Genomic DNA, 26,345 nt, shown 5'->3' on the forward strand with positions numbered 1-26,345 from the left:
TCTCTCTTATATTGAATACTTTTATTGTTTTTATAACATTATTGTTATTATTTTATGACAGGATTATGATAAAGAGTAGCTCCACATTGAATTTTATTCAAGATGACCGGCTGATGGGGAAGAAAAGTAATTAAAGTGATTTTGGTTTTTGGTGCCAGACAGGCTGGTCTGAATATTTCATGAACTGCTGTGTGATTTCTGCTGTGACATTTAGATGTTAGGGTCAGAACTTAGCACAAAATGACATGGAAGCCTGGATCCATCCTGCCTTGTATCAACAGTTCATGCTGCTGTTGCTGATGTACTTTATATCACTGAGGACCATCTGAGCAGTTATTTAAATGCCGTTGCCTGTCTGAGTGTTGCTGCTGACCATCTCCACCCCTTTATGAACACAGTGCACCCACCTTCAGACAGATGTTTCTAGCAGGATAAAGTTCCATGTCCCAAAGTTTAAATCATCTCAAACTGGTATAATGAACATTAAAAGGAGTTCACTGAACTTAAATGGCCTCCACAGCCACCAGATCTCAAAAGAAGAGTGTCTGTAAAAGTCTGCAGCAACTGTGTGATGCTTTGCTATTTAACTCACTGACTTACTCATTACCCATCATGACTCATTACACTGCTGGGGTAATGTTTCTGCCATTTTCTGAATGTAATTTTACTAATTATTTTATTTTATTTTTAAGATTTAAGACTTTGCAGCTGTGGGTGTACAGTCTTCGCAGTCTCACATGAAAAGTTCTTAAAAACTTAAAGACTGGAAACAAAAAGATCAAAAAAGGAAAAGGTTCTTTGCTGTCCAGGGATGTCTGAGAAACAGAAGAGTTTATTCCACTCTGACAGTTATTATTATTATTATTATTATTATTATTATTAGATTTGATTCCTAAAAATATGAATATTTAGGGACCCTCTGCTCTACCTGACTGTAGCTTATAATAAAAAGCACTTAGATTGCTCAGTCAGAGTAGAAAAGTGTAACATAAATAAGAAACGTTCCATTTACCAGTTCGGCGTCACAGGTGTTGGTGAGTGAGCTGGATGAAGTAACTAACAGTGCAATGATTTCTGCTGGGCAGCTACACAAGTGTGCGTTCTATTACACAATGGCTACAAATAGAGTAAAGCCCTACCTTAAATCTGCTGATAACATTCACTGAACATATCCTCCTTCTCTAATTCTTTAAGGTCTTTATGCGTGTGCTTTCAGTCTTCACGTGTCAAGTAGTTGACACAGACAAACTCTGACATCCAGGAAATGCCAACAGCGAAGAAACAGCCGAACCAACAAATGAACAAATTCTTCCTTCTCTTATTTTTCAGTTCATGCATCCTTGATTTCTTTGCTCTCATTTCCTTGAACCTATCAGTGTATCTTAGCTCCTCCCACCAGAGAAGTGAGCAAGTGAAGCGAGAAAAACATGTAGAGCGGAGCTAAGAGGCTTTTAACAATATCAGACATCCTTGCTTTAGTCGTTTTAAAGCAATGCCAGTTAAATATAGCACATCCATCGTTTCGTTACAGCAGAGTATACTAAAGTATTTGGTTGGGTCCGTGTGATAAGTGAGACTTTTAAGTCTGTGCCAGAGACAGAATAATTCTCTCATCCAGGAAATACTGAATGCAATTTAACAGTTAAGTTAACACATAAACAAATTTTTTCCCCTCTTTTTCATTTTTTTTGGTTTCTACATCCTTGATTCCTTTGCTCTTATTTCCCCAATCATCAAATTGCAGCTCAGTCCCTCACACATGACAGGTGAGCAGACAAGGTGAAGAAGACATGAAGAGAAAGGAGCTAAGACAACATATATTCATGCTTCTGAGCCATTGAAGCAAAGTCAGTTAAAAATTATGTTTGGCACAGATGCTGCTGTCCATTGTTTTGTTGCAGCACACTCCTACATATTTACAAAGTCCTGTTTCCACTCCCTGTTTGTTATGTCTCTTTTATACATCCATCCATTCGCTTCCGCTTATCCTTTTCAGGGTCGCGGGGGGCGCTGGAGCCTATCCCAGCTGTCATAGGGCGAGAGGCGGGGTACACCCTGGACAGTTCGCCAGTCTGTCGCAGGGCTAACACACAAGGACAGACAACCATTCACACTCACATTCATTCACACCTAGTGGCAATTTGGATTATCCAATTAACCTATCCCCACAAGCTGCATGTCTTTGGATGGTGGGAGGAAGCCGGAGTACCTGGAGAGAACCCACGCAAACACGGGGAGAACATGCAAACTCCACACAGAAAGACCCCGGCCTGATGGTGGAATTGAACTCAGGACCTTCTTGCTGTGCGGCAACAGTGCTAACCACCGTGCCACCGTGCTGCCCCTCTTCTTTTATACATCATTAGTAAAAACACTTTGCTCAGGATATAGTAGATCCTCCAGATCTCCCCTTTCCTGATGCATTTTAGAGACTCAAACATGCTTCAAGACGAAGAAGAAGAAGAAAAGGGCAATGAACAGATAAATGAGGAAAAACCTAAGCTGTTGCAGTCCTGTTGTTCATACCTGTTTTAGACAGTAGGGTGAGCAGTTTAATCCTTCACCTGTATTTAGTAGGGGTGCAACGATACACAAAATTCACGGTTCGGTTCGGTTCGATACTTTGGTGCCACGGTTCGATATTTTTTCGATACAAAAAAATGTTCATGCCTTTTTAATTTGTCATTTATTAAAATTATAAATATATATTTTAACTCAAAAGTACAGTTTTTAAATTTAACCCTAACCCTTGTGCGTGTTTTTTATTTTGACAGCGAATGCGCACCTGCGGACCACTTATGTGCAGCCCTGGTTATTTAGCTCATCATATCGCAGCCACAGAAATTATTTTGTCCATGAAACCATAAAGCTGCACTTTCTTTTTGCCTTATAGTCTGATTTGTCATAACTTCTCCGTTTTGTGGTAAGCTTTTCTTTGGCTGTCACTTCTTCACCCTGACCTGTCTTATTTGGCTCAGCAGAACTAAAATATATATCCTGCTGCTTTTACACACGGACTCACATAAGCTCAGCGATTCTCTGCGCGATCAGCCTCTCACATGTTTAAGCTTGCTGCGGGAGATTTCACTTGTCATGTTTGCATAGTAAGCTAACGATTGATAAGACGATGTCAGAGGAATTGGTGCACAAATTATCATCACTCACAGATCAGTGCTGTCGCTCTCTATACGCAGTTCGTGCGATTGCAAACTGAAAGCAAAAAACAAGCGCAAATTCAAACGCGATTTCAATATGTCACATATTGACAGTGGCTCACCGATGCCAATGACATAATTACCCAGCTACATTTCCGAAAGAATGCAAAAGCATTGACATATATTTTTCCTTCCTACAATAGCCCGACGGGCAGGGCAGAGATAGATTTTGGTAGCCCGACTGGAAAAATCGCTAGCCCCAGGACGTCGGGCTAGCGATATTGCAAGCCCTGTATCTGATTGAGGAATCACTCATCTTTGGAAAAGAGAGTTTATTACAGAGAAATGTCTCTTTCCAAAATAAAAGCTATACTATACGCTTCTTCTGGGCTATATTCTCAGCAGCATATTAAACATATCAGGTCCCCATAAGGAGAATCATGTGCTAACGGCTGTCTAAATGACTCGGCTAAAGTTAGTAGCATGCTTGCTTGTTTTTGTCTGCTTCCACTTGTCTTTGCACTTGGATGATGTCGGCGTAAATGTGCAGTCATATTCGTTGTGTTCCCACTAGTGCTTTCAGGTTAATCTCGTTGAAATGACCTTAACGCCACAACACGGCAAATCTCCGTTAACGAGCTACCCCTGATCGCCCGTGCATGGGGCTAGACGGCTAACACACTAGCTCCCACCCATGTAATTGAGCATTGCGTGGCACATCCAACATACTGTTTTACTTTAGTCCATGACGCGCCTACCTTCAGGGTCATACGTCACATGAAAACCAAAATAATTCCAAACGCCAGATCTGAATGAGGGTGGGGGAGGTCCATGTTGCAAGGAGAGCTTAACTTCTGTCTCGCTAGCTTGCCCTGCGCTCTTCCTTCTGACAATGCTGTCTGTGTTGAGCGCTCAGTGGATCTGCGCTCGACAGTGCAGCCTAGGCGGAGTAGTCGAACGCAGATTCACTGAGCGCTCAACACAGACAGCATCGTCAGAAGGAAAGTTGATAAAATAAATTACAAATGTTGTATTGTTCGATACATATGCGTACCGAACCGAAAGCACTGTATCGAACGGTTCAATATCGATACGAATATCGTTGCACCCCTAGTATTTAGGTATAAGAGAGCCATGTATGCTTTGAGAGATCAGTTATTGTGATGGATTGTAGTTGTTGAACTTGGATGATGAAATCATCTACTTTCTGCAGGGTTAATGATCACCTTCTTTGATTTCTCAAGTGCATTGAAAAATGATTCAGCTGCTGCTAGTGAGAAAAAACTACAGTAATGTCAGTAAACACCACCTCATGGATCACTGACTGCCTGACAGACTGACCACAGTATGTGAGACTGGGCCGAGCTCTCTTTCTGATTTAGTGATGTGCAGCAGGAGCTCCACAGGTGGACAGTTCTGTCCTGGACTTTATACACTCAGACATTCAGTACAAGTCTGAGTCAAGACACCTGGATGTATTAGTGATGGCAGGAGGAGGAGTGTGAAGCGCTGGTGGATGATTTTGTGATGTGATCTGGAAACAATCATCAGCTGGGGAGAAGTACAAGTACCTGGTACATGTAGTACATGGAAAACAGGCTGAACTGGAAGATCAATACAGAGGCTGGATACAAAGGAAATGAACAGACTTTTATCAAGTAGCGAGAGCCTTCAACATGTGCAATGCTGTTTCTGTAAGGCAGAATAAATATGTTGATCATTATTAAATCATTTAGAAGAGAGAGACTTAATGTTTAATGCTTGGTAAAAAGTAAATGGCCTGTATTTGTACCCAGAAAGGGTCATCTGGGGAAAAGGAGGATCGCATTTGTCGGCCGCAGTTGTCGGAGCCTGTGTGTACTTGTGTGTGCTTGTAAACGCGACAATGGCAGAGGAGCGCGGCTAAAAAACTTTTAAATATTACTTTTTCTGGGTCACAAAATAAACTTTTAAGATATTTTCAGGCGAGGATGTAGCTGTGTAATGCTCAAATATGTACTTAATTTATCAAAACATCACATATTTGCAAAAATGCTCCGACGTTTTTGGAGACATCTATTTTTTTTAATGCTTTGAGGCAGCTTTTGAACATCTGTGGCATCTATTAATGTCAAATCTAGCCTTTCTTTAACAACATAAGCAAACTGCTTTTGTATTTAACCACTTTTCTGTTTAATTACATTTTAAATAATAATAATAACAATAGTATTTATTTTGTTAAAAAAATGTGTTTAAAAACAGGTTTTGTTGTGAAAGCTATAATCCAGATTAGTGGCCTGTTAAATGGATAAAGTCTAGATTGGCTTTATACTTGAGAATAGCTTGCCCTCCTAAAGAATTAAGTTAAATTCCAGAGTTGAATCGTAAGAAACATTATGTTACATATAAACCCTGCCATATGTTAGATCTGGTCATTTTGCTTATTAGAAACTTTATATATTGGAAGTTAACTTTTAACAAGCATGTAATGATTATATTTAAATTAGGTGGTCTTTTTTTAAAACACATACATTTTTAGGCCTAAACTGACAGTGCCAATACCACACATTCAGACACAGTAGTAGATGGTGTTTTTAATACTATATGTGTTAGTTTAATTTGGTTGTATGTGGTCTACATTGACCTTCTGTCTTGTAAGTTATTATGACTGCACAGCCATTAAGGATCAAATCAGGTTCTAAAAAATGTTCTGTTCTTTCTCCCTCTGCTTGCTTCTTACTGTCTTTGAGGCTCGGGACCAGCACTCCTGCTGTTGGACAGAAAGACATCAACTCAGTGGTAAGTGTTTTGGTTTTCCAATATATTAGCAATTGTCATTGACATTTATAGTAATCAGGCTTAACTTTAATCATACTTTAGATCAGCCTGTTTTACTTATTGTTTTATTTGTGCTTTGGTTTGAGGAAGTTGTTTCTTCACTAATCTTTTCCTGTCTTCTGTTATTAGACTTGAGATATGACTGCACTATGCTGTTGCTGTTGACTCCAGTTAATTCTACAAGACATACTGTGTAAGTAAACAAACAACAACAGTTTGTTCTGCATTTCTTGAAAGATCACATCCCCCAAACTTAGTTTAGAGGGTCTACACTGTATTTAGTGAAGTCTGCAGGTTTTCTAACAGCAAACTTTGTTTTGTGCCCAAATCATTTTGCACATCATTAGAATAAAAGTTATTAGCCATGTTTGCATAACCCTTTTTAAAATGATGCTTTCATGACATTATTGTATGTTGGGTGGTGGTCACGGCTATCCAGACTGACAAGTGGGACATTGAATGTCACCTCCCCGGTGGGGAGGGAGCCTGAGATTGTCTAAGTTTGAGTCTGTTCTATACCAAATGCAGGGTAAAAAAAATCTTTTAAGAAAGCAATTAAGTTCATGTTCCAAAAAATATGATTGTTTGCTTGCAGGACACCAGGAGAGATGAGTCCTCCATCACAGATGGTGTGGTCAGTGAAGATGGTCGCCTGCAGGTTCAAGCTCATTGCATCTCCAACCCACATCCACTGCCACTGTACTTAAGGGAAGTTAAAGACTTTCTCCTACATTTGGATCACCTCGATCCATGATAGTCATTCAGGCAGTAATGCCTGGACTGGAAACAAGCCATCCTTAAAATAATACAACATTCCAGCTCCTGTGTTGGAATGGAAAACAAATGTGTTGTTTAAATTAGAGACTGCACTTGTGACAGAAAAATAAATATTTTATTTTGATTATATAAGTAATTTATGTACAAAACAAACTTGTGGTAGGTCTAAACTTATTTTCTTAATAATTAAATCTGAGACTTTGTTTCATTGTAAGATTATAACAGTGATGGCAATATAATTGTTTGTTGTTCAAGAGAACAGTGTCCAGTATGTTGGCTGTTATACCTTTTTGCATTTGAAAATAAAAGTTGGGCTGATTTTAACATCACTACAAAGTGTTGTTAATTATTTTTAATCATATTCAGGTTACCACAAATTGTTTTTTCATTTGTTGAACTTGAAATGTTTGTTAGTAGGTAAACAATTAGTATTGTACAGTCAGAAATATCAAGTTATTCTTAATACTGCAGACTTGCAATGAACAAGTTGTATGGGCAGAAATCTGTGCCATCAGAAACTGAATTTGAATAAGTTAAATTTGAATTTGAATTGCTCAGATTGAATCTGAATTGTAACTTGAATAAATGCTTTTGAAAACTGAATTTGAATTAGTCTAATTTGAAATTGAATTTATGGTTTGAAAATGATCATCACTAAATTGAAATTGAATTTTATATTTTGAAAATGAATTGATTTGCTTTGAAACTGCATTTTATCCTTTAAAAAATTCAGCTCTCGAATAATTTCAGTTTCACTTCTCACCATTCAGTTTCAGTTCTACAATTCAATTTCAGTTCCAAAATTCAGTTTTTTGGAACTTACATCCGGTTCCGGTTCAAGCGCAGATTAATAGAGCTACGTTTTACTAGCGGACCGAAAGTGTTACCGACGGGAATCTACAGCGTCTTGAGCTGAGTTAAGACTTCAGAAGTCATTCGTCATGTCGAATGACCAGCGGATGAACTCTCAAGTTGGTAATAAATGTATTACATGTATAAGAACAAGCGTCATGTTAACTAATGATAGCCGTAAGGTAACTTTTATGCTTATTGTAGCTGTTAGCTAAAAACGCTAATTTAGCGTAGTTTAACCTGAATTCAGCTTTGACAACAAATATGATCGACTGTTTCTAGTAGAATTCCAAAGTTGTCATCTTGGACCCTCTCAGAGTACCCCCTCTGTATGCTTGCAGAGACCCCTACAGTAGGGAAACATGCAAAACCATCTGTCCTCTCTGTCCTCTCTGTCCAAAATGTCCATCTCTGTCCATCCTCGAAGATGCCAATGTTCACATTTTGGACAGAGAGGACAGATGGTTTGAAAGAGGAGTGAAAGAAGCCATCTATGTCCACTGTGAGCGACCATCTTTGAACAGAGGCGGGGGTTTACGACACCAACTCTCTGCCATCTATAATCCAGTTTTGAGATCCCTTCCCAGACGCCTTAACGCCCACTCACATCCTGGGCCATCTGATCTCAGGAATTCGCATGATAAGGTGGGGCCAGGTTTCACAATGAACTCACCCGAAACTCTGACTGGTTGGGACCCACACCCAGTTTCACACCTTGGCTCAGGCGATTAGAGGATCATCAGGGGGTCCTTTTGTCCCTCTGTGGGGGGAAACTCCCACTAGGTTTATATCTGGGACTCTCCACCATTTGACCTTAGAACTGAAGAAGCTTCTCGGATGAGAGGTGAAACGTCTTCAAGTAACTTAAAGAAGTCCAGACGGTTTTCTTTGCAAGCTCCTTTGACTACGATGACCTGGATGACTGAGAACCTACACAGACAGGTACAGTGATATTTATTAACAGCATGTAGAAGTGTTACTTCTGATGCATAGAAATCCCACAGTGGAAATATTATTATCATCATTTCCAAGAGTGTAATAATTTTAATTGGAATGAAAAGAAAAGCAGAAGATCGATACCAAAATATGCAGTATCGCACATCACTACCCACAATGCATTGCGGCCTGCCGTCAATCCCGAAGCGCGCTAATTTTGAAATTACACACCACGTGATTACGTTGTGCAGCTGAGTCACGTGACCGCACAGCAACAAATCGCTGCAGATCTGGGTAAAGGGGGCGGAGCAAAGTGTATGCGCTGGAGAGGACTCGAGCAGAGAGAGCTGCTTTTTCGTGAAACGGGAGTAAAGTAGTAAACCTACAGGATCATATACAACTACCTACTTTTCAATCGATATCTGCACCGCTGTCTCTTGGATTGTAGCTGGATCTGTTAACTGTGTTTGGAAAGGCTTCTAGCTTAATCACAGAGTTCTCTTGTTTGTGGGCTCATCTAAAGGTAAGCACGGAGCTAACTTTGATGTGGTTTTAGTTTATGTTTTTCTCTGGTGAGAATAATAGATTGCTTACTATACATTGACGTCAGGGAGACTGTAGAGTTTGTGATTGCTTGCAATATTATAATATGGCGGTTGCTAGGAGGTAAGAATACATATAGCAAAAATAATCTTGGAATATGAACAAAAGGATGGAGTGCAGGGGAGGAGAACAACCAACCCCCACCCCAGGACATGAAGCCACGGGTACAAGCCTGGGGGAGGGCAATCAGCCTTTAGTGGACAATTATGTTATGAAAAATGACATATTAACTACTACAAAACACTGACCTTTGTGGGAATGCTTGGAGCAGACTAACATGTGAGCTGGAGTGTTCTGCGACGTTATATTTGTCTTCGAATGGTGTGAAATGTGAAAGCCTGCATGCCATAGTTTGCCCTAGTGCAGGCCCGGCCCTAACCAATCTGGCGCCCTAGGCAAGATTTTAGGTGGCGCCCCCCTACATCGGCAGTATAGTGTATGTACTCACAAGAAACCGAATAGCTTTGTCTTTGACCTTTTTTTTTTTTTACTTAAAGAAAGCAAATTCACAATCAGAATAATTAACAAGATAAAAAAATATATGAATAAATAAATGAATACAAAAAATGAATATATGAAATACAATAAATTTTACATACATAAACACAATAAAACGTGTCAACAAGTTGGATAAAATAAATCAAAAATACAATATAAATAAGGCACTGCACAAAACAAGATATTAAATAAACCAGTATGACTTTAACAACTATATTACAAAAAAGGGGATCCTACAGAGTTCTCTAGTTGTGCTTTTTAATACTGCATTAACTAGAATGACTTACAAATTACTGTACACCACCCCCTCATCAACCTCACATGACCTGCTACAGCCTTACTCTCCTAGTCTTTCTTGCAGCAAAGTCATCTACAACATCATCATATGACAACTGATTTGAGACCACATGATTTATGCTTATGATGGAAAGTCCACTGAGACATTCTTGCATCATAGTATATCTCAGGTAGGTTTTAATGAGTTTGAGCTTAGAGAAGCTTCTTTCAGCAGCAGCCACTGTAACAGGAAGAGTGGCAAAGATTCTCAGAGCAACCCACATGTTGGGGTAAATTTCTGCCAGCTTCTTCTCATGCAGGAAGGTCAAGAGTTCCATGTTTGTCATGTTCTTTGATGGCAATGGTGGGAAATTCTGCATTTCCATTGCAAGTTCTGTGCCATTAATGTCCGGCTGGCTGTCATGGGTCAGAGTAGTACTCAGTGTTTGGCACTGCTGTAGCAGCTCTTCTTTTTGTAAGTTGTGGAAATTGAGGAGTACTCCAAACTTGTCATTCACCTCTCCAAGGTTCTGAAATCTCTCATCAAGTGAAGAGATGGCTGTATCCACTACCACATTAAAAAATGTGGTTTCCATTTTTTTAAGTGCATCTTGTATGGGCTCATCTGGAGACTCATAACCGAAGTGCCTTTTGGTGGTTCTCAATCGCTTTTGTTTGAGTTCAGCCTCCACATTCATTTCTTCACACATCTCCTTTGCCGTTGTCTGTGCATCAGAAAATCCAGTGTTTCTGTAGCTGGTGAGGGAATCTTTGGTTTTCTTCAGCAAGTCGACAGCCACATCTAGCTGCATGGAGGGCGACTGCATGAGTTTACTCACATACTGGATCTTGCTGAGAATGTCATACCAGATGGCTGTACAAATGCAAAAACGATAGGATCCAATCTCCTCAGCCAAAGACTGGGCTTCAACTCTGACCACAGGGTCTGTAGCTGTTTCCCTCACCTCCAGAAGAGCCTCTCTGACTTGCCGAGCCTGATATCTGACTTCCTCAATGCTTTTTATCCTGCTTTCCCATCTGGTCTCAGCCCATGATTTCAAGGTGGTTTTCACATGTTTCAAGAGAACACCCCACCTATGGGTGGAGGCTGAGAAGAGCTTGAATAATTTTGCTAAATGCCCAAAGTAGCCAAGGGCATCTGGTGAGCTTTTTGCAGCATCAGCTACTACCAGATTTAAAGTGTGGGCACCACATGGGACCAAAAAAGCTCTTGAGTTTAGCTGAAGCAACCTTGCCTGAACACCTTTATTTTTTCCCTTCATGTTGGCCCCATTGTCATAGGACTGTCCTCTGCAGTCTTCAAAAGGAATGTTAAGCTCCTCTATCCGTTTTAGCATGAGAGTTGACAAATGATCTCCTGTTGATTCCTCTGCAACAAGAAAGCCCAGGAAATGCTCTTTAACTTGTGGTATGCCTTCTTGTGACACTATCCTGACTATGACAGAGAGCTGTTCCTTATGACTCGGATCAGGTGTGCAATCTAAAATGATGGAGAAATACTTTGATGTTTTGATATCTTCCACAATGCGTTTTATTATTCTTGAACTGATGGTGTCAATCAGTTCATTTTGGATTGTTTTTCCCAGATAATGTATGTGACTGCCAGCTCCACTTTCTACTCTACTGACATGCTGCTTCATCACTGGATCAAATTTGGCCATAAGCTCCACTTCTTTCAGAAAATTGCCATTGTCTGGTTTATTTAATGTGTCTGTGGACCCCCTGAAAGCCATGTTTCTTTCAGCTAAGGACTGAATTATTGCCACCAAACGATGTAGAACTTCACGCCACCTTTTTCTCTCAGCCTCAGCAAGTGCCATCTCTTGTTTATCTATTGTGAGTCCTTTCGCAAAACAGACCTCCAAGTCCTTCCATGTTGCCATGTGAGCATTATGCTCCTGGCTATCCTCATGGATAGGGATGGGTATCGTTTAGGTTTTATCCGATACCGGTGCCAAACCGGTACTTTTGAAACGGTGCCGGTGCTTAAATGGTGCTCAAACCGGTGCTTAAAGAATGGAGAACACAAAATTGGTCCAAAAACCTCTCATGTTCAGCTGTTTTTTGTAAAAAGATAACAATGTTAGCCTTTTCTGCAGCTATGGGGCATATATGGTATCACTCTTGGCTGGAAGCAGTGCTTAAACAATGGAAAAAACACAAACTTTGTCCAAAAACCTCTCATGTTTAGCTGTTTTCCACTTTTTCTTTGGTCATTTTAGCCATTTTGGCAAGGGTGAAGGGAGTATCTGCCATCAAACAAGAGGACAGCCGCATGTAGCTATGATGATGTTTGCTAGTTCACCTTACATGCATTAATGTAATAACGTGGTTAGCCTACTCAAAGTAAATTACACACGAACAACATTAAACTACTCACGCAGAGAAGAACGGCTGCTGCTGCCGTCATCATTTCTGCTACACTGGCAGGGCTAGGGGCCAGGACTGTCCTCTTCGGGTTTTTGGGGGATATTGCTCCGGGTCCGATAACTGGCAACCCACCCGTAGTAGATGTGCACGGTGTGAGGTCTCGCAGCAAGCTATCAAGTACGGCGCATTTCTCGGCTTTAAAAAAACCCGCTATGCATCGCCAGGTGTTTCATCGGATTTGTTTACCTCCTTTGACAGTATCACAGTATCAGCTTAAAGCACTTGTTGCAGGCTGCTGAGTTTGCATATTTTGCTGTGAAGTACAGCCAGACTTTTGACCGCTTTGTCTTGGGCATTTTTAATCTGTAGCTCTGCTCTAAAAGAACGTACATACCTGGCCCCGCCTACTATCCTCGGAAACGTAAAATGATTGGCTAGAATCTAAAGTGTATCACAGCTCAGGAAAAAAAAGCACCGAAATGTGCGCTGCTTTTCGGTCTGGTTACTACTAGAGATGGCACGATACCACTTTTTTATGTCCGATACCGATACCGATATCATAAATTTGGATATCTGCCGATACCGATATGAATCCGATATAATGTTTTTTAATCAACAAAACTGTTTTTTAAAATATCTTGCTGCATTTTGCAAGTCTGCAAGTTCATACTCAAGTTTAAAACAACAACTACACTAAAGCTATTCTGTTATACCTGTATACAAAAAAAATATTTCATAGTTCAGCAATACTGATCAATCTAATAAACTTAAACCTACACCATCCTCACTATTCTGGTATTTTAAAGAGTACTTAGCGTAAATATTAAGCAACCTAACTAATAGGGTTCCAACTCCCAGCAACAACAAAAATAAATAAATAAAAAATAGGGAACCACCCCTCACACTCCACCTTATGATGCTTAATCGACGTAATCAACCTTAATTTGATGAAGTGTGAAAAAAATGCACAGAAATCAATTATTTTTCAAGAAATATTAAATAGATTCAACATCTTTCTTCAACAAAATTGCAGACTGCACAGATGGTACCTTCCCAAAGTAAAAAGTACTATAGCTTACTAGGGTATATATATTAGACTTAATAGTCACTATATACAGTAATTGACTTCTATTCATTTTACATCAAATTAAAACTTTGGGTGTCAGATAATTATTTATTAAAAGCTCGACATTTTAAATGAGAATAAGAAAGAAAAGTATGTCTTTGTGCCCCCTTTTCCCTGTTCATGCCCTATCGGCCCCCCTGGCTAAACTTTGCTAGATCCGCCCCTGCACAGTTACCAGCGTCAGCTACGTAGAAAAAGATCCTCGAGTAGAAAGTAATATTAAATAAATTCTAACAACAGCTTATCAAGCTTAAACGTGCTGCTGTTGTTCAGCCACTGGTTTCCTCTTTCTGGTGCAAAGTGGGCCAAAAGCAAACTAGAGACACGGACTTGCGACAGAAAAGCCGATCAGCTGATCGTTAAGCAGTTTCACGATTGAAGTAGCAGCCGAAGAGAGAGAGGCAGTCGCTTGTTAAGATTAACGCAGGAATGCTTTACAAACATTCAGAGATGGACTTACACACTTGCTTTACTTCTCTCGGGATAACTTTGTCGGAGATGAAATGCCGGGTTGCTAGCGAAGCTCCACATGCTATCCAGACCACCGACAGGTCCCGCATGCCACAGCCGCTCTATCACGTGACCACACTGCTCCGCCGTGCTAACGTTCTGAGGTGAGTTACGGCGTGTTGCAAGTTTTGTGAGGTGCTTTCGTGATATTTAATGGATCGGATTACATTTTTTATTTTTCTCCGATATCCGATCCAGTAATTTAGGTCAGTATCGGACCGATACTGATACGTAATATCGGATCGGTCCATCTCTAGTTACTACCGTACCGGACACCGGTACCCATCCCTACTCATGGACCTTGAGCAAGTAGCTTGCATTTTTCCAGTCCTTCAGACCTTCCCTACTCAGTTTGTAATCTCTCTTGGAAAACATTTTGCAGCAGAAGCAGTGCAAGCTATCCTCTTTTTTCGAATACATAAGCCAGGTTCTTCTCACCTTTTCCCCATTGATTAAGAGTCTGTTAAAATAATCATGCTGACACCTTCGCCCGTCTTTCTGTTTCGGGAATGTGAAGTCACTATCAATTACAAATGGACCTCTGTGAACTAACTCTGTTTGTACCTTTTCAGTTAAAGCAGAAGGCCAGTCAGCAGGGTCTATTGGTGCAGCAGGAAGACCGCTTGATGCTGCTGCATCACTGCTGGGTTGTGCTGCTGAGGTGGAGGCAACAGGAACACCGCTTGATGCTGCTGCATCATGGCTGGGTTGTGCTGCTGATGCTGCAAAACTGGTGGGTTGTGCTGCTGAGGTGGAGGCAACAGGAAGACCGCTTGATGCTGCTGCATCATGGCTGGGTTGTGCTGCTGATGCTGCATCACTGGTGGGTTGTGCTGCTGAAGTGGAGGCAGCAGCGGTAGATGTGGTAGATGGCCCAGGGGTGGGATTTAGAAACTTCAACAGTGCATCTGAAGAGAGGAGTATGTGACACCACTGAGTATTAAAGTCTAATAATAAAAACATATGATTCCAGGAATAAAATGAAATGATATAATATAAATGAAAAACCAAAGAGATATATGTATGATGTTAACTGATATGCAAATTAGATTAGATTCAATTTATTGCCATCATTACAGTAAAATGCTGAATAGCAGAATGCAAAGTAACAGTATAATATCATATGAGAATGTTATGTTATGATTATCTTTGACCGAATCACAGCAGTGCTCATATTAAAAAACAGCATTCCCTCTCATGTGATATTGCTTAATTAACATTAATGATGTGCACTTTAACAACTAGACTTACAACTATAATATATACAGGGGTGGAAAAGTGACTATTACCTGCAGGGTAAACGTTAGCTAACCAGAAGGCAATAACAATGTAAACAAAAAAACACCTGCTTAAAAGATGAATACAAATGAGGAATGGTGGGAAAGGTGGGAGTACTGTAATTACTTAACGTTACATTATTATTTTCCATAACAATTTAGCCCCCTCCACAATATTAACTGACGTTAAAACAGTTAACTAGCTATTTATTGATTAGCGAATCATGTAACATTAGCTTAATGCTAAAAATTTAGGTTACTATCACATTCAGACAAATAATTTCATGTAGGCTAACGTTACCTACCTCTGTCTTTTTCTTGTTTCTCCTCCTCTTCTTTTCTCTTTTTTTTTCTTCCCTGGGCACCTGACAGTTTTGGCCTTTTTGACATCTTGTGTTGATTTTTTGATGTGGTGACGTCCAAAAGGAACCATGATACGGGAAGGGAGGGGGCGCACCGTGCGGGGCGGGGGGGGGGGGGGGTGTAATGTTGTAACAAATAGCTCCATGCCCTCCTGGGTTTTAATTGCACCTTAGAACACACATGCATCAACACTACAATGAGCGGGTGGAGGGAGGTTTGGAGTCTTCTCTCACCCCCGTTCTCTGCGGCCTGCTAGAGCGGGGGGGCTAGGAGGAGTTGGCCGTCCGACTGCGGTCTGGGGTGTGGGGCCTCCCTGCTGCTGCGGAGTCGGGGCGGTCTGCCTCTCCCCACCGCAGGGAAAAGGGTAACACCACCTGGGTCTGGGTGCAATCCCCCCCTCCAGGGGCAAGGGTACCTAGACCCGGTTCGTAGAGTACGCTTGGGGAGTGTGATCGTGTGTACAGCGTCTCTTTATGTCTGTCTCCACGTCGGTTGAGTGTGGAGTAAGTGCATATGAGAGCATGAAGGTGGGAATGGATGTTTGTGTCTGTGTGTGCCTGTATGTCTGTGTCTATATGTCAGGTTGGGTATCAGTCGCCACCTCTCTGGGGACATCTCAGGCCCTCCAAGGTTTGGAGGCCTATCTCCACCCACCACAACTTCCCCTGCCGGTGGCGGACTCCCTCAGGTGTCGGTGCGTTGGTGGTTCTTTGTGTCTGGGGGTGGGCGTCCGGGTACACACCGGCTCACTCCTTGGCGGCCGCTTATTGGGGCTCGCTCGGGCCACTTCGGAGGTGGGGTGCCCCCGGCCTCTCGGCCTGGTGTTTATCAGCGGCTTGTACATGCATGTACATGCAGTGCTGCCGTCTTCCGTTTCAGTCAGTTATTACGCTCTTTAATCCTACTACGTATCTCTGCGTCTTTCGGGCTTTTACAAAGCTTCAAAAAAAGAAAAAAATATATATTTTAGGGGTGCAACGATACACAAAATTCACAATTCGGTTCGATATTTTTTCGATAGAAAAAAATGTTCATGCCTTTTTAATTTGTCATTTATTAAAATTATAAATATATATTTTAACTCAAAAGTACAGTTTTTAAATTTAATGTTGCCGAAACAACAAAGTAATAAAAAAATTAATCTATCTGATCGAGAAATCACTCATCTTTGGAAAAGAGAGTTTATTACAGAGAAATGTCTCTTTCCAAAATAAAAGCTATACTATACGCTTCTTCTGGGCTATACTCTCAGCAGCATATTAAACATATCAGGTCCCCATAAGGAGAATCATGTGCTAATGACTCGGGTAAAGTTTGTAGTAGGGCTGGGCGATATGACCCAAAATTCATATCTCGATATTTTTTAGCTGGATGGCGATATAAGATATATATCTCGATATATATTTTTTAAAGCCATAAAGTAAGAACAAAAAGAGAGTTCTTAGTCAAAGCTGTGTCCCAGATGTCACACAGGCACTTTTATTAACATAGAGCAGATGTACATAAAATTTACTCAAAACTAAATTATGAGCATTTATTAAATAATAATGCTCCATAAATAAAAGAAAACAATGTTGTTTTTGTGCATAACAAAAAGCTCACAATTGTGCAGTCAAAATGTAAACTAAAAGACGCTGAGCACAATAACAAAGACAGATTTCACAGCTGCTCTGTTCCCAACTTGTACTGCGTGACTGACAGCCTGGAGTTTGAAATCCGCTTCGCAACCACGTCTCTTAACTAGAGATGGCACGATACCACTTTTTTATGTCCGATACCGATACCGATATCATAAATTTGGATATCTGCCGATACCGATATGAATCCGATATAGTGTTTTTTAATCAACAAAACTGTTTTTTAAAATATCTTGCTGCATTTTGCAAGTCTGCAAGTTCATACTCAAGTTTAAAACAACAACTACACTAAAGCTATTCTGTTATACCTGTATACAAAAAAAATATTTCATAGTTCAGCAATACTGATCAATCTAATAAACTTAGACCTACACCATCCTCCCTATTCTGGTATTTTAAAGAGCAACCAACTCCCAGCAACAACAAAAATAAATAAATAAAAAATAGGGAACCACCCCTCACGCGCCACCTCATGATGCTTAATCGACGTAATCAACCTTAATTTGATGCAGTGTGAAAAAAAATGCACAGAAATCAATTATTTTTCAAGAAATATTAAATAGATTCAACATCTTTCTTCAACAAAATTGCAGACTGCACAGATGGTACCTTCCCAAAGGAAAAAGTACTATAGCTTACTAGGGTATATATATTAGACTTAATAGTCACTATATACAGTAATTGACTTCTATTCATTTTACATCAAATTAAAACTTTGTGTGTCAGATAATTATTTATTAAAAGCTAGACATTTTAAATGAGAATAAGAAAGAAAAGTATGTCTTTGTGCCCCCACGGGGCGATCGTGGCTCAAGAGTTGGGAGTTCGCCTTGTAATCGGAAGGTTGCCGGTTCGAGCCCCGGCTTGGACAGTCTTGGTTGTTGTGTCCTTGGGCAAGACACTTCACCCGTTGCCTACTGGTGGTGGTCAGAGGGCCCGGTGGCGCCAGTGTCCGGCAGCCTCGCCTCTGTCAGTGCGCCCCAGGGTGGCTGTGGCTACAATGTAGCTTGCCATCACCAGTGTGTGAATGTGTGTGAATGGGTGGATGACTGGATATGTAAAACGCTTTGGGGTCCTTAGGGACTAGTAAAGCGCTATATAAATACAGGCCATTTACCATTTACCTTTTCCCAGTTAATGCCCTATTGGCCCCCCTGGCTAAACTTTGCTAGATCCGCCCCTGCACAGTTACCAGCGTCAGCTACGTAGAAAAAGATCCCGGTGTAGAAAGTAATATTAAATAAATTCTAACAACAGCTTATCAAGCTTAAACGTGCTGCTGTTGTTCAGCCGCTGGTTTCCTCTTTCTGGTGCAAAGTGGGCCAAAAACAAAAGACGAACTCGCGACAGAAAAGCCGATCAGCTGATCATTTAAGCAGTTTCACGATTGAAGTAGCAGCCGGAGAGCGAGAGGCAGTCGCTCGTTAAGATTAACGCAGGAATGCTTTACAAACATTCAGAGATGGACTTACACACTTGCTTTACTTCTCTCGGGATAACTTTGTCGGAGATGAAATGCCGGGTTGCTAGCGAAGCTCCACATGCTATCCAGACCACCGACAGGTCCCGCATGCCACAGCCGCTCTATCACGTGACCACACTGCTCCGCCGTGCTAACGTTCTGAGGTGAGTTACGGCGTGTTGCAAGTTTTGTGAGGTGCTTTCGTGATATTTAATGGATCGGATTACATTTTTTATTTTTCTCCGATATCCGATCCAGTAATTTAGGTCAGTATCGGACCGATACCGATACGTAATATCGGATCGGTCCATCTCTAGTTACTACCGTACCGGACACCGGTACCCATCCCTACTCATGGACCTTGAGCAAGTGGCTTGCATTTTTCCAGTCCTTCAGACCTTCCCTACTCAGTTTGTAATCTCTCTTGGAAAACACTTGCAAACGCGCGTATGCACAAAATGCAACACAAAAACTCACGCGCGTGGTTTTATTCGCGTGTCAAACGCGCCAGACGCGCTACACTGACGCGAGTTTCACGCGTTTTGGCATTTTCGCGGGACCCGCAATCGCGTGTCATCGCACCTTTCCATTGACTTTACATGTAAACCTGACGCTCTATTCGCGTCCATCGCGTTCGGTGTGAACACACCGCAAGTCATACAGAACAGATATCAGAGCCTTAAACAGGCTGACTTCTGCTAAATGGGTCAAACTGGGCAGAAAGTAAACAAACACATAACATCCTTATAGAATATGATGTAACACTATAGATCAACTTAGCTCAGAATATATAAAGCATATAAACAATTACAGCAATATGATGCAACAAACACAGCAGTGCTACTAATCCAAAATACTCAAAGCTTCATAGAACTGAAACAAACATTTATTTTTAGCTCCATTCTGCTGCTGATACATACTTTAGGTTTCTGAATATTAAACTTGTTGCTGCCTTTCATAGTGTGTAACTTGAAGGCCCTGAGTACTTTCTCCCACACTGAAAACACTGGGATGATAACATTATTTGAACATTACCTAATAAGACTGATTTAGGACAGACAGTTATGTTAAACTTTCCTAGCAATCCTTCACAAACAGGGAACAGTCTGTCTATTCTCTCCATCTGTCAGCTGCTGCTGGCTCTTCCTCCTCCTCTTCCTCACACACTGCTGAGTTTGTCCTGGTGGATCATCAGGGGTGCAAAGCCTCACACATGATGTGCAGCAGTGGGTCCCTCAGTCTGTCCTCACTCTGGACACTTGCAGTTGTCACGCATGGAAATCAAATGTGTGATAAGCTGCAGGATTCAAACACAAGTGTAACTTATAAATACATGTTCATACTTTCATTCCACAATCGGAGAGAAAGAAACAGAGAGAGAGAGTGCAGGACAGACAGACAGGTGACAGTCTCAGGTGTATACACTGCTACAAAACAGCACCAGAGAAGGAGGATTTAGTGTTTGTGTTATTACGAAACAAGAAGAGTTCCCAGATGGTACAGTGGACACATGTGTGACTCCTGTGATTAAAGCATCTTTCTTTCAGCTTAACGAGTGAACCGTCAGCTCGTTCAAACAAACGTTAAAGTCCGTTTGGCTCAACACCACCAAGCAGAGGCAGCAATATAACATAGCTAACATTAACTGTAGACTATACAGTGGGGCAAAAAAGTATTTAGTCAGCCACCGATTGTGCAAGTTCCCCCACTTAAAATGATGACAGAGGTCAGTAATTTGCACCAGAGGTACACTTCAACTGTGAGAGACAGAATGTGAAAAAAAAATCCATGAATTCACATGGTAGGATTTGTAAAGAATTTATTCGTAAATCAGGGTGGCAAATAAGTATTTGGTCACCTCAAACATGGAAAATCTCTGGCTCCCACAGACCTGTAACGTCTTCTGTAAGACGCTTTTCTGTCCCCCACTCGTTACCTGTATGAATGGCACCTGTTCGAACTCATCATCTGTATAAAAGACACCTGTCCACAGCCTCAAACAGTCAGACTCCAAACTCCGCCATGGCCAAGACCAAAGAGCTCTCGAAGGACACCAGGAACAGGATTGTAGACCTGCACCAGACTGGGAAGAGTGAATCTACAATAGGCAAGCAGCTTGGTGTGAAAAAATCAACTGTGGGAGCAATCATCAGAAAATGGAAGACATACAAGACCACTGATAATCTCCCACGATCTGGGGCTCCACGCAAGATCTCATCCCGTGGGGTCAAAATGATCATGAGAACGGTGAGCAAAGATCCCAGAACCACACGGGGGACCTGGTGAATGACCTGCAGAGAGCTGGGACCAAAGTAACAAAGGTCACCATCAGTAACACACTAAAACGGCAGGGAATCAAATCCCGCAGTGCCAGACGTGTTCCGCTGCTGAAGCCAGTGCATGTCCAGGCCCGTCTGAAGTTTGCCAGAGAGCACATGGATGATACAGCAGAGGATTGGGAGAATGTCATGTGGTCAGATGAAACCAAAGTAGAACTTTTTGGTATAAACTCAACTCGTCGTGTTGGGAGGACGAAGAATACCGAGTTGCATCCCAAGAACACCATACCTACTGTGAAGCATGGGGGTGGAAACATCATGCTATGGGGCTGTTTTTCTGCCAAGGGGACAGGACGACTGATCCGTGTTAAGGACAGAATGAATGGGGCCATGTATCGTGAGATTTTGAGCCAAAACCTCCTTCCATCAGTGAGAACTTTGAAGATGAAACGAGGCTGGGTCTTCCAACATGACAATGATCCAAAACACACCGCCCGGGCAACAAAGGAGTGGCTCTGTAAGAAGCATTTGAAAGTCCTGGAGTGGCCTAGCCAGTCTCCAGACTGTATGTGTATATATATATATATATATATATATATATATATATATATATACATATATATATACATACACATACATACACATACGTATGTATGTATGCATGTATGCATGTATGTATGCATGCTACTGGAACAAGAAGGCATCGGTGGGCAAGAGACGAAAACAGGGCATTGTTGGAATGCTACTACGCAAGTAACCCTGGCGGAAGGGGCTACATGAATAGGATGAGGGACCTATGGATTCTTCGATACCCAACATCCACAATGACGGCGAAACAACTAGTAGCTCAGTGTTCCAACATTCGAAAGAAGGGACTGCCCTCACAGCTAGAGATTGACGAGGTACAACACAAATGCTACGGCAAGGAGGAGTCAGGACGCCAGGTCAGGGGGAAGATATCATCACCCGAGATTGGGTACATAGCCCCAAGTGCGATAGGAGAAGGATCGTTGAGTGCGAGAGGAACTGACCTGAAAAATAGGATCATGGCCAAGCTTGAAACCTGGATCCCCCGTAGCCGGTTACCAAGATTACGTGAAGTACCCTCAGAAGGTCTGCTAGATGATGTTAATGCAGCACTATGGGCAATACCTACAACCACGATTACCGACACTAACAAGCTCATCTACAATACGGCAACAGTGATCAGTGAGATGCTTGGCTACAAGTTGAACAGCGACAAGGGGCAGTACCCTCCATGGAGAAGGAGGCTAGAGGGCAAGATCAAAGTAGCACGGAGGGAGGTTAGCCAACTAACGGAGTTGCAGAAAGGTGCGACAAATAAGGTGCCTAAGAAATACAGCAAGCTGTCCATACCTGAGGCCTTGGAAACTGCCAAGCAAAGACTCACAGCCTTGGCCAGCCGCTTGAGGAAGTACACCAGAGAGATAGAAGGCAGGAGAATAAACCAGCTGTTCTCCACAGAACCAGCAAAGGTGTAGTCTCAGTGGCAAGGGAACAATAAGAGAACAGCACCACCAAGGCTGGAGACGGAGCAATACTGGAAGAGCATATGGGAGAAGGATGCAACCCATAACGGCAATGCTCAGTGGCTAGAGGATCTGAGGGCAGACCACAGCGACCTCCCTGAACAGGGTCCAGTAACCATCACAGTGGCAGATATCCAAGAAAGGGTCTCCAGTATGAAGAGTTGGACAGCACCAGGGCCCGACATGGTTCACGCCTACTGGCTGAAGAAGCTGACTGCACTCCACGAGCGTCTGGCAGCACAAATGAACCAGCTGCTAGTTAACGAGAGACACCCGGAATGGCTAACTGAAGGCCGGACGGTCCTGATCCCCAAGGACCCCAAGAAGGGACCGGTCCCCTCCAACTACCGACCAATAACCTGCCTCAGTACTACATGGAAGCTCCTGTCAGGCATCATATCGGCTAAGATGAACAGGCACATGGGTCAATACATGAGCGGGACACAGAAAGGAATTGGCAAGAATACCAGAGGCGCAAAACACCAGCTACTGGTAGACAGAACAATCAGCCGAGACTGCAAGACCAGACTGACCAACCTGTGCACTGCCTGGATTGATTACAAGAAGGCCTATGACTCAATGCCCCACAGCTGGATACTGGAATGCCTAGAATTGTACAAGATCAATGGGACCCTAAGAGCCTTCATCAGGAACTCAATGGGGATGTGGCGTACAACACTAGAGGCCAACTCCAAGCCCATAGCACAAGTTACCATCAAGTGCGGGATCTACCAAGGAGATGCTCTGTCCCCACTGCTGTTCTGCATAGGCCTGAACCCCCTCAGTGAGATCATTAACAAGACTGGCTACGGATACCGACTACGGAACGGAGCAGTTGTCAGCCACCTCCTGTACATGGATGACATCAAGCTGTATGCCAAGAGTGAACGAGACATCGATTCATTGATCCACACTACCAGGCTATACAGCAATGACATTGGAATGTCGTTCGGACTGGAGAAGTGTAGTCGGATGGTAACAAAGAGAGGGAAGGTAGTCAGAACTGAGGGGATTGAACTACCAGAAGGCAACATTGCAGACATAGAGGACAGTTACAAGTACCTGGGGATCCCGCAGGCGAATGGGAACCATGAAGAGGCCGCTAGAAAAGCTGCAACCACCAAGTACCTGCAGAGGGTCAGGCAAGTCCTGAGGAGTCAGCTGAATGGTAAGAACAAGATCCGGGCCATCAACACGTACGCCCTGCCCGTGATCAGGTACCCTGCTGGGGTAATAGGCTGGCCAAAGGAGGAGATAGAAGCCACTGACATAAAGACAAGAAAGCTCCTTACCATGCATGGAGGGTTTCACCCCAAATCCAGCACCCTGAGGCTGTACGCTAAGCGGAAGGAAGGGGGCCGGGGACTGGTGAGTGTCAGCACCACAGTCCAGGATGAGACAAGGAACATCCAAGAATACATTGGGAAGATGGCCCCAACTGACCGAGTGCTCAGTGAATACCTCAGGCAGCAGAAACCCAAGAAAGAGGAGGGAGACGAGGAACCATCATGGAAGGACAGGCCCCTGCACGGTATGTACCACCGGCAGATAGAGGAGGTGGCTGATATCCAGAAATCCTACCAGTGGCTGGACAAAGCTGGACTGAAAGACAGCACAGAAGCACTAATCATGGCAGCACAAGAACAAGCTCTGAGCACAAGATCCATAGAGGCTGGGGTCTATCACACCAGGCAAGACCCCAGGTGCAGGCTGTGTAAAGATGCCCCAGAGACAATCCAGCACATAACAGCAGGGTGCAAGATGCTAGCAGGCAAGGCATACATGGAACGCCATAACCAAGTGGCCGGCATAGTGTACAGGAACATCTGTGCCGAGTATAACCTGGAAGTCCCGAGGTCAAAATGGGAGATGCCCCCAAGGGTGGTGGAGAATGACCGAGCTAAGATCCTGTGGGACTTCCAGATACAGACGGACAAAATGGTGGTGGCTAACCAACCGGACATAGTGGTGGTAGACAAACAGAAGAAGACGGCCGTAGTGATCGATGTAGCGGTTCCGAATGACAGCAATATCAGGAAGAAGGAACACGAGAAGCTGGAGAAATACCAAGGGCTCAGAGAAGAGCTCGAGAGGATGTGGAGGGTGAAGGTAACAGTGGTCCCCGTGGTAATCGGAGCACTAGGTGCGGTGACTCCCAAGCTAGGCGAGTGGCTCCAGCAGATCCCGGGAACAACATCGGAGATCTCTGTCCAGAAGAGCGCAGTCCTGGGAACAGCTAAGATACTGCGCATATATATATATATATATATATATATATATATGATTCTTGCCTCTACACATCCTGAGGCCGAGTCAGCAGGGAATTTGCACATTAACAGTGCAGTGGATCCTGCTTGTGCCGTGATATTCAGGACTGCAAACCGAGCAGGTTCACTGACTTTCAGCTTGTTGTGTTTGTGGATATATGACTGACTTTAATTATTCACAAAATCCTCACATTCTCTGTAAGATTAAAGTCAACTATTGTACGGCGTATATTTTGAAGTAAAGGCTTTAAAACCAAGTTAGTACAAACATCGCTAATGTCACATAACTTTCCCAACATGTGGCCAACAGTGATGTTTTAATGTTCTTCATTATAAAAACATTTGCGCATAAATAAGTGACATAATATTCAGTACTTACTTCTGAAAGTTTACTCTTCATCCGCTCCGCTTCCGCCGTTTTTTTTTCCCGGCAAAATTGTCCACACCACTGCCGCGCTATGAAGTCTGGGATATGTTGGGCCATGAAGGCTACACCGACCCATCCTTAAAATTCAGGGAAATTAAGGACGCATTTTAGGGCTGCATTTCGAGCAGCCTTTGAATTGGGACAGTCTTTGTCGTGTCGCTGTGACGTAATCGGCCTTAAAATGCGGCCTTTAAGGCTGCAGACCCCAAATCCGGTCATTGGTACTTCCTGGCTTGTGTAGTTACTAGGTAACAAAAGCTCAACACTGCCCCTAGCGTCCTGGAGCACTTCCGTTGTGTTTTGGAATTTGCATGTGTTTTGGAGTTTGCAAGTGTTTTGGAGTTTGCGTGTGTTTTGGAGTTTGTACGTGCTTTGTCTCTAGGGGCCACCGTACATACTTCACATGAAGACCAAAATAGTTCCAAAGTCCAGATCTGAATGAGGGTGGGGGAGGTTCAATTTGCCATGTTGCAACCAGCTTAGCTACTGTCTTGCTAGCTTGTGCTGCGCTCAGTGGATCTGCGCTCGACAGTGGAGCCTAGGCGGAGTAGTCGAATGCAGATCCACTGAGCTCTCAACACAGACAGCATCATCAGAAGAAAAGTTGATAAAATAAATTAAAATTTTGTATTGTTTGATACATATGCGTACCGAACCGAAAGCACTGTATCAAACGGTTCAATATCGATATCGATCGATACTTTTTTTTTTTTTTTACAACAGGAGTAACAGGAGCAGAAGAGTCTGGAACAGCAGAGAAACAATTTCAGCCATTTGGACTCAGCTCAGCCACTACAGAGGAAAAATGTCTTCAACACAAAAGGTGAGAAAAACATCACAGACAACACAACACTGTTATTGAAACTGTGTGTTCAGCTGGTTGGTTTTTAAAAACCCGTTAACAGCAGCTTTATCTTTTCTATCCTGGGCTCATCCATACAGGGAGTGCAGAATTATTAGGCAAGTTGTATTTTTGAGGAATAATTTTACTATTGAACAACAACCATGTTCTCAATGAACCCAAAAAACACATTAATATCAAACCTGAATGTTTTTGGAAGTAGTTTTTAGTTTGCTTTTAGTTTTAGCTATTTTAGGGGGATATCTGTGTGTGCAGGTGACTATTACTGTGCATAATTATT

The 26,345-nt window shown here is 42.5% G+C and overlaps 1 protein-coding gene and 1 long non-coding RNA gene across 3 annotated transcripts in view; both read left to right on the plus strand.

Moving 5' to 3' along the window:
- The first annotated feature begins 1,500 nt into the window (after positions 1 to 1,500).
- Positions 1,501 to 7,352, plus strand: LOC145426242 (uncharacterized). The gene is made up of 3 exons (XR_013906967.1): positions 1,501 to 5,933; positions 6,102 to 6,165; positions 6,568 to 7,352. It is a non-coding gene; the product is annotated as an uncharacterized LOC145426242 (long non-coding RNA).
- A 1,484-nt stretch (positions 7,353 to 8,836) lies between these two features.
- The window catches only part of LOC113018538 (uncharacterized), a 68,073-nt gene continuing 50,564 nt past the window's right edge, over positions 8,837 to 26,345 (plus strand). Inside the window, exons 1-2 of one of the 2 annotated variants that reach the window (XM_080299852.1) lie at positions 8,837 to 9,060; positions 25,927 to 26,026. In XM_080299852.1, coding sequence (XP_080155978.1) covers positions 26,009 to 26,026 — 18 coding nt within the window. In that variant the 5' untranslated portion in view covers positions 8,837 to 9,060; positions 25,927 to 26,008. The remainder of the gene's footprint in view (positions 9,061 to 25,926; positions 26,027 to 26,345) is intronic. The other variant, XR_013906975.1, reaches the window with a different exon arrangement.

This window comes from Astatotilapia calliptera, chromosome 3 (assembly GCF_964374335.1).
Source record: "Astatotilapia calliptera chromosome 3, fAstCal68.1, whole genome shotgun sequence".
NCBI lineage: Eukaryota > Metazoa > Chordata > Actinopteri > Cichliformes > Cichlidae > Astatotilapia > Astatotilapia calliptera.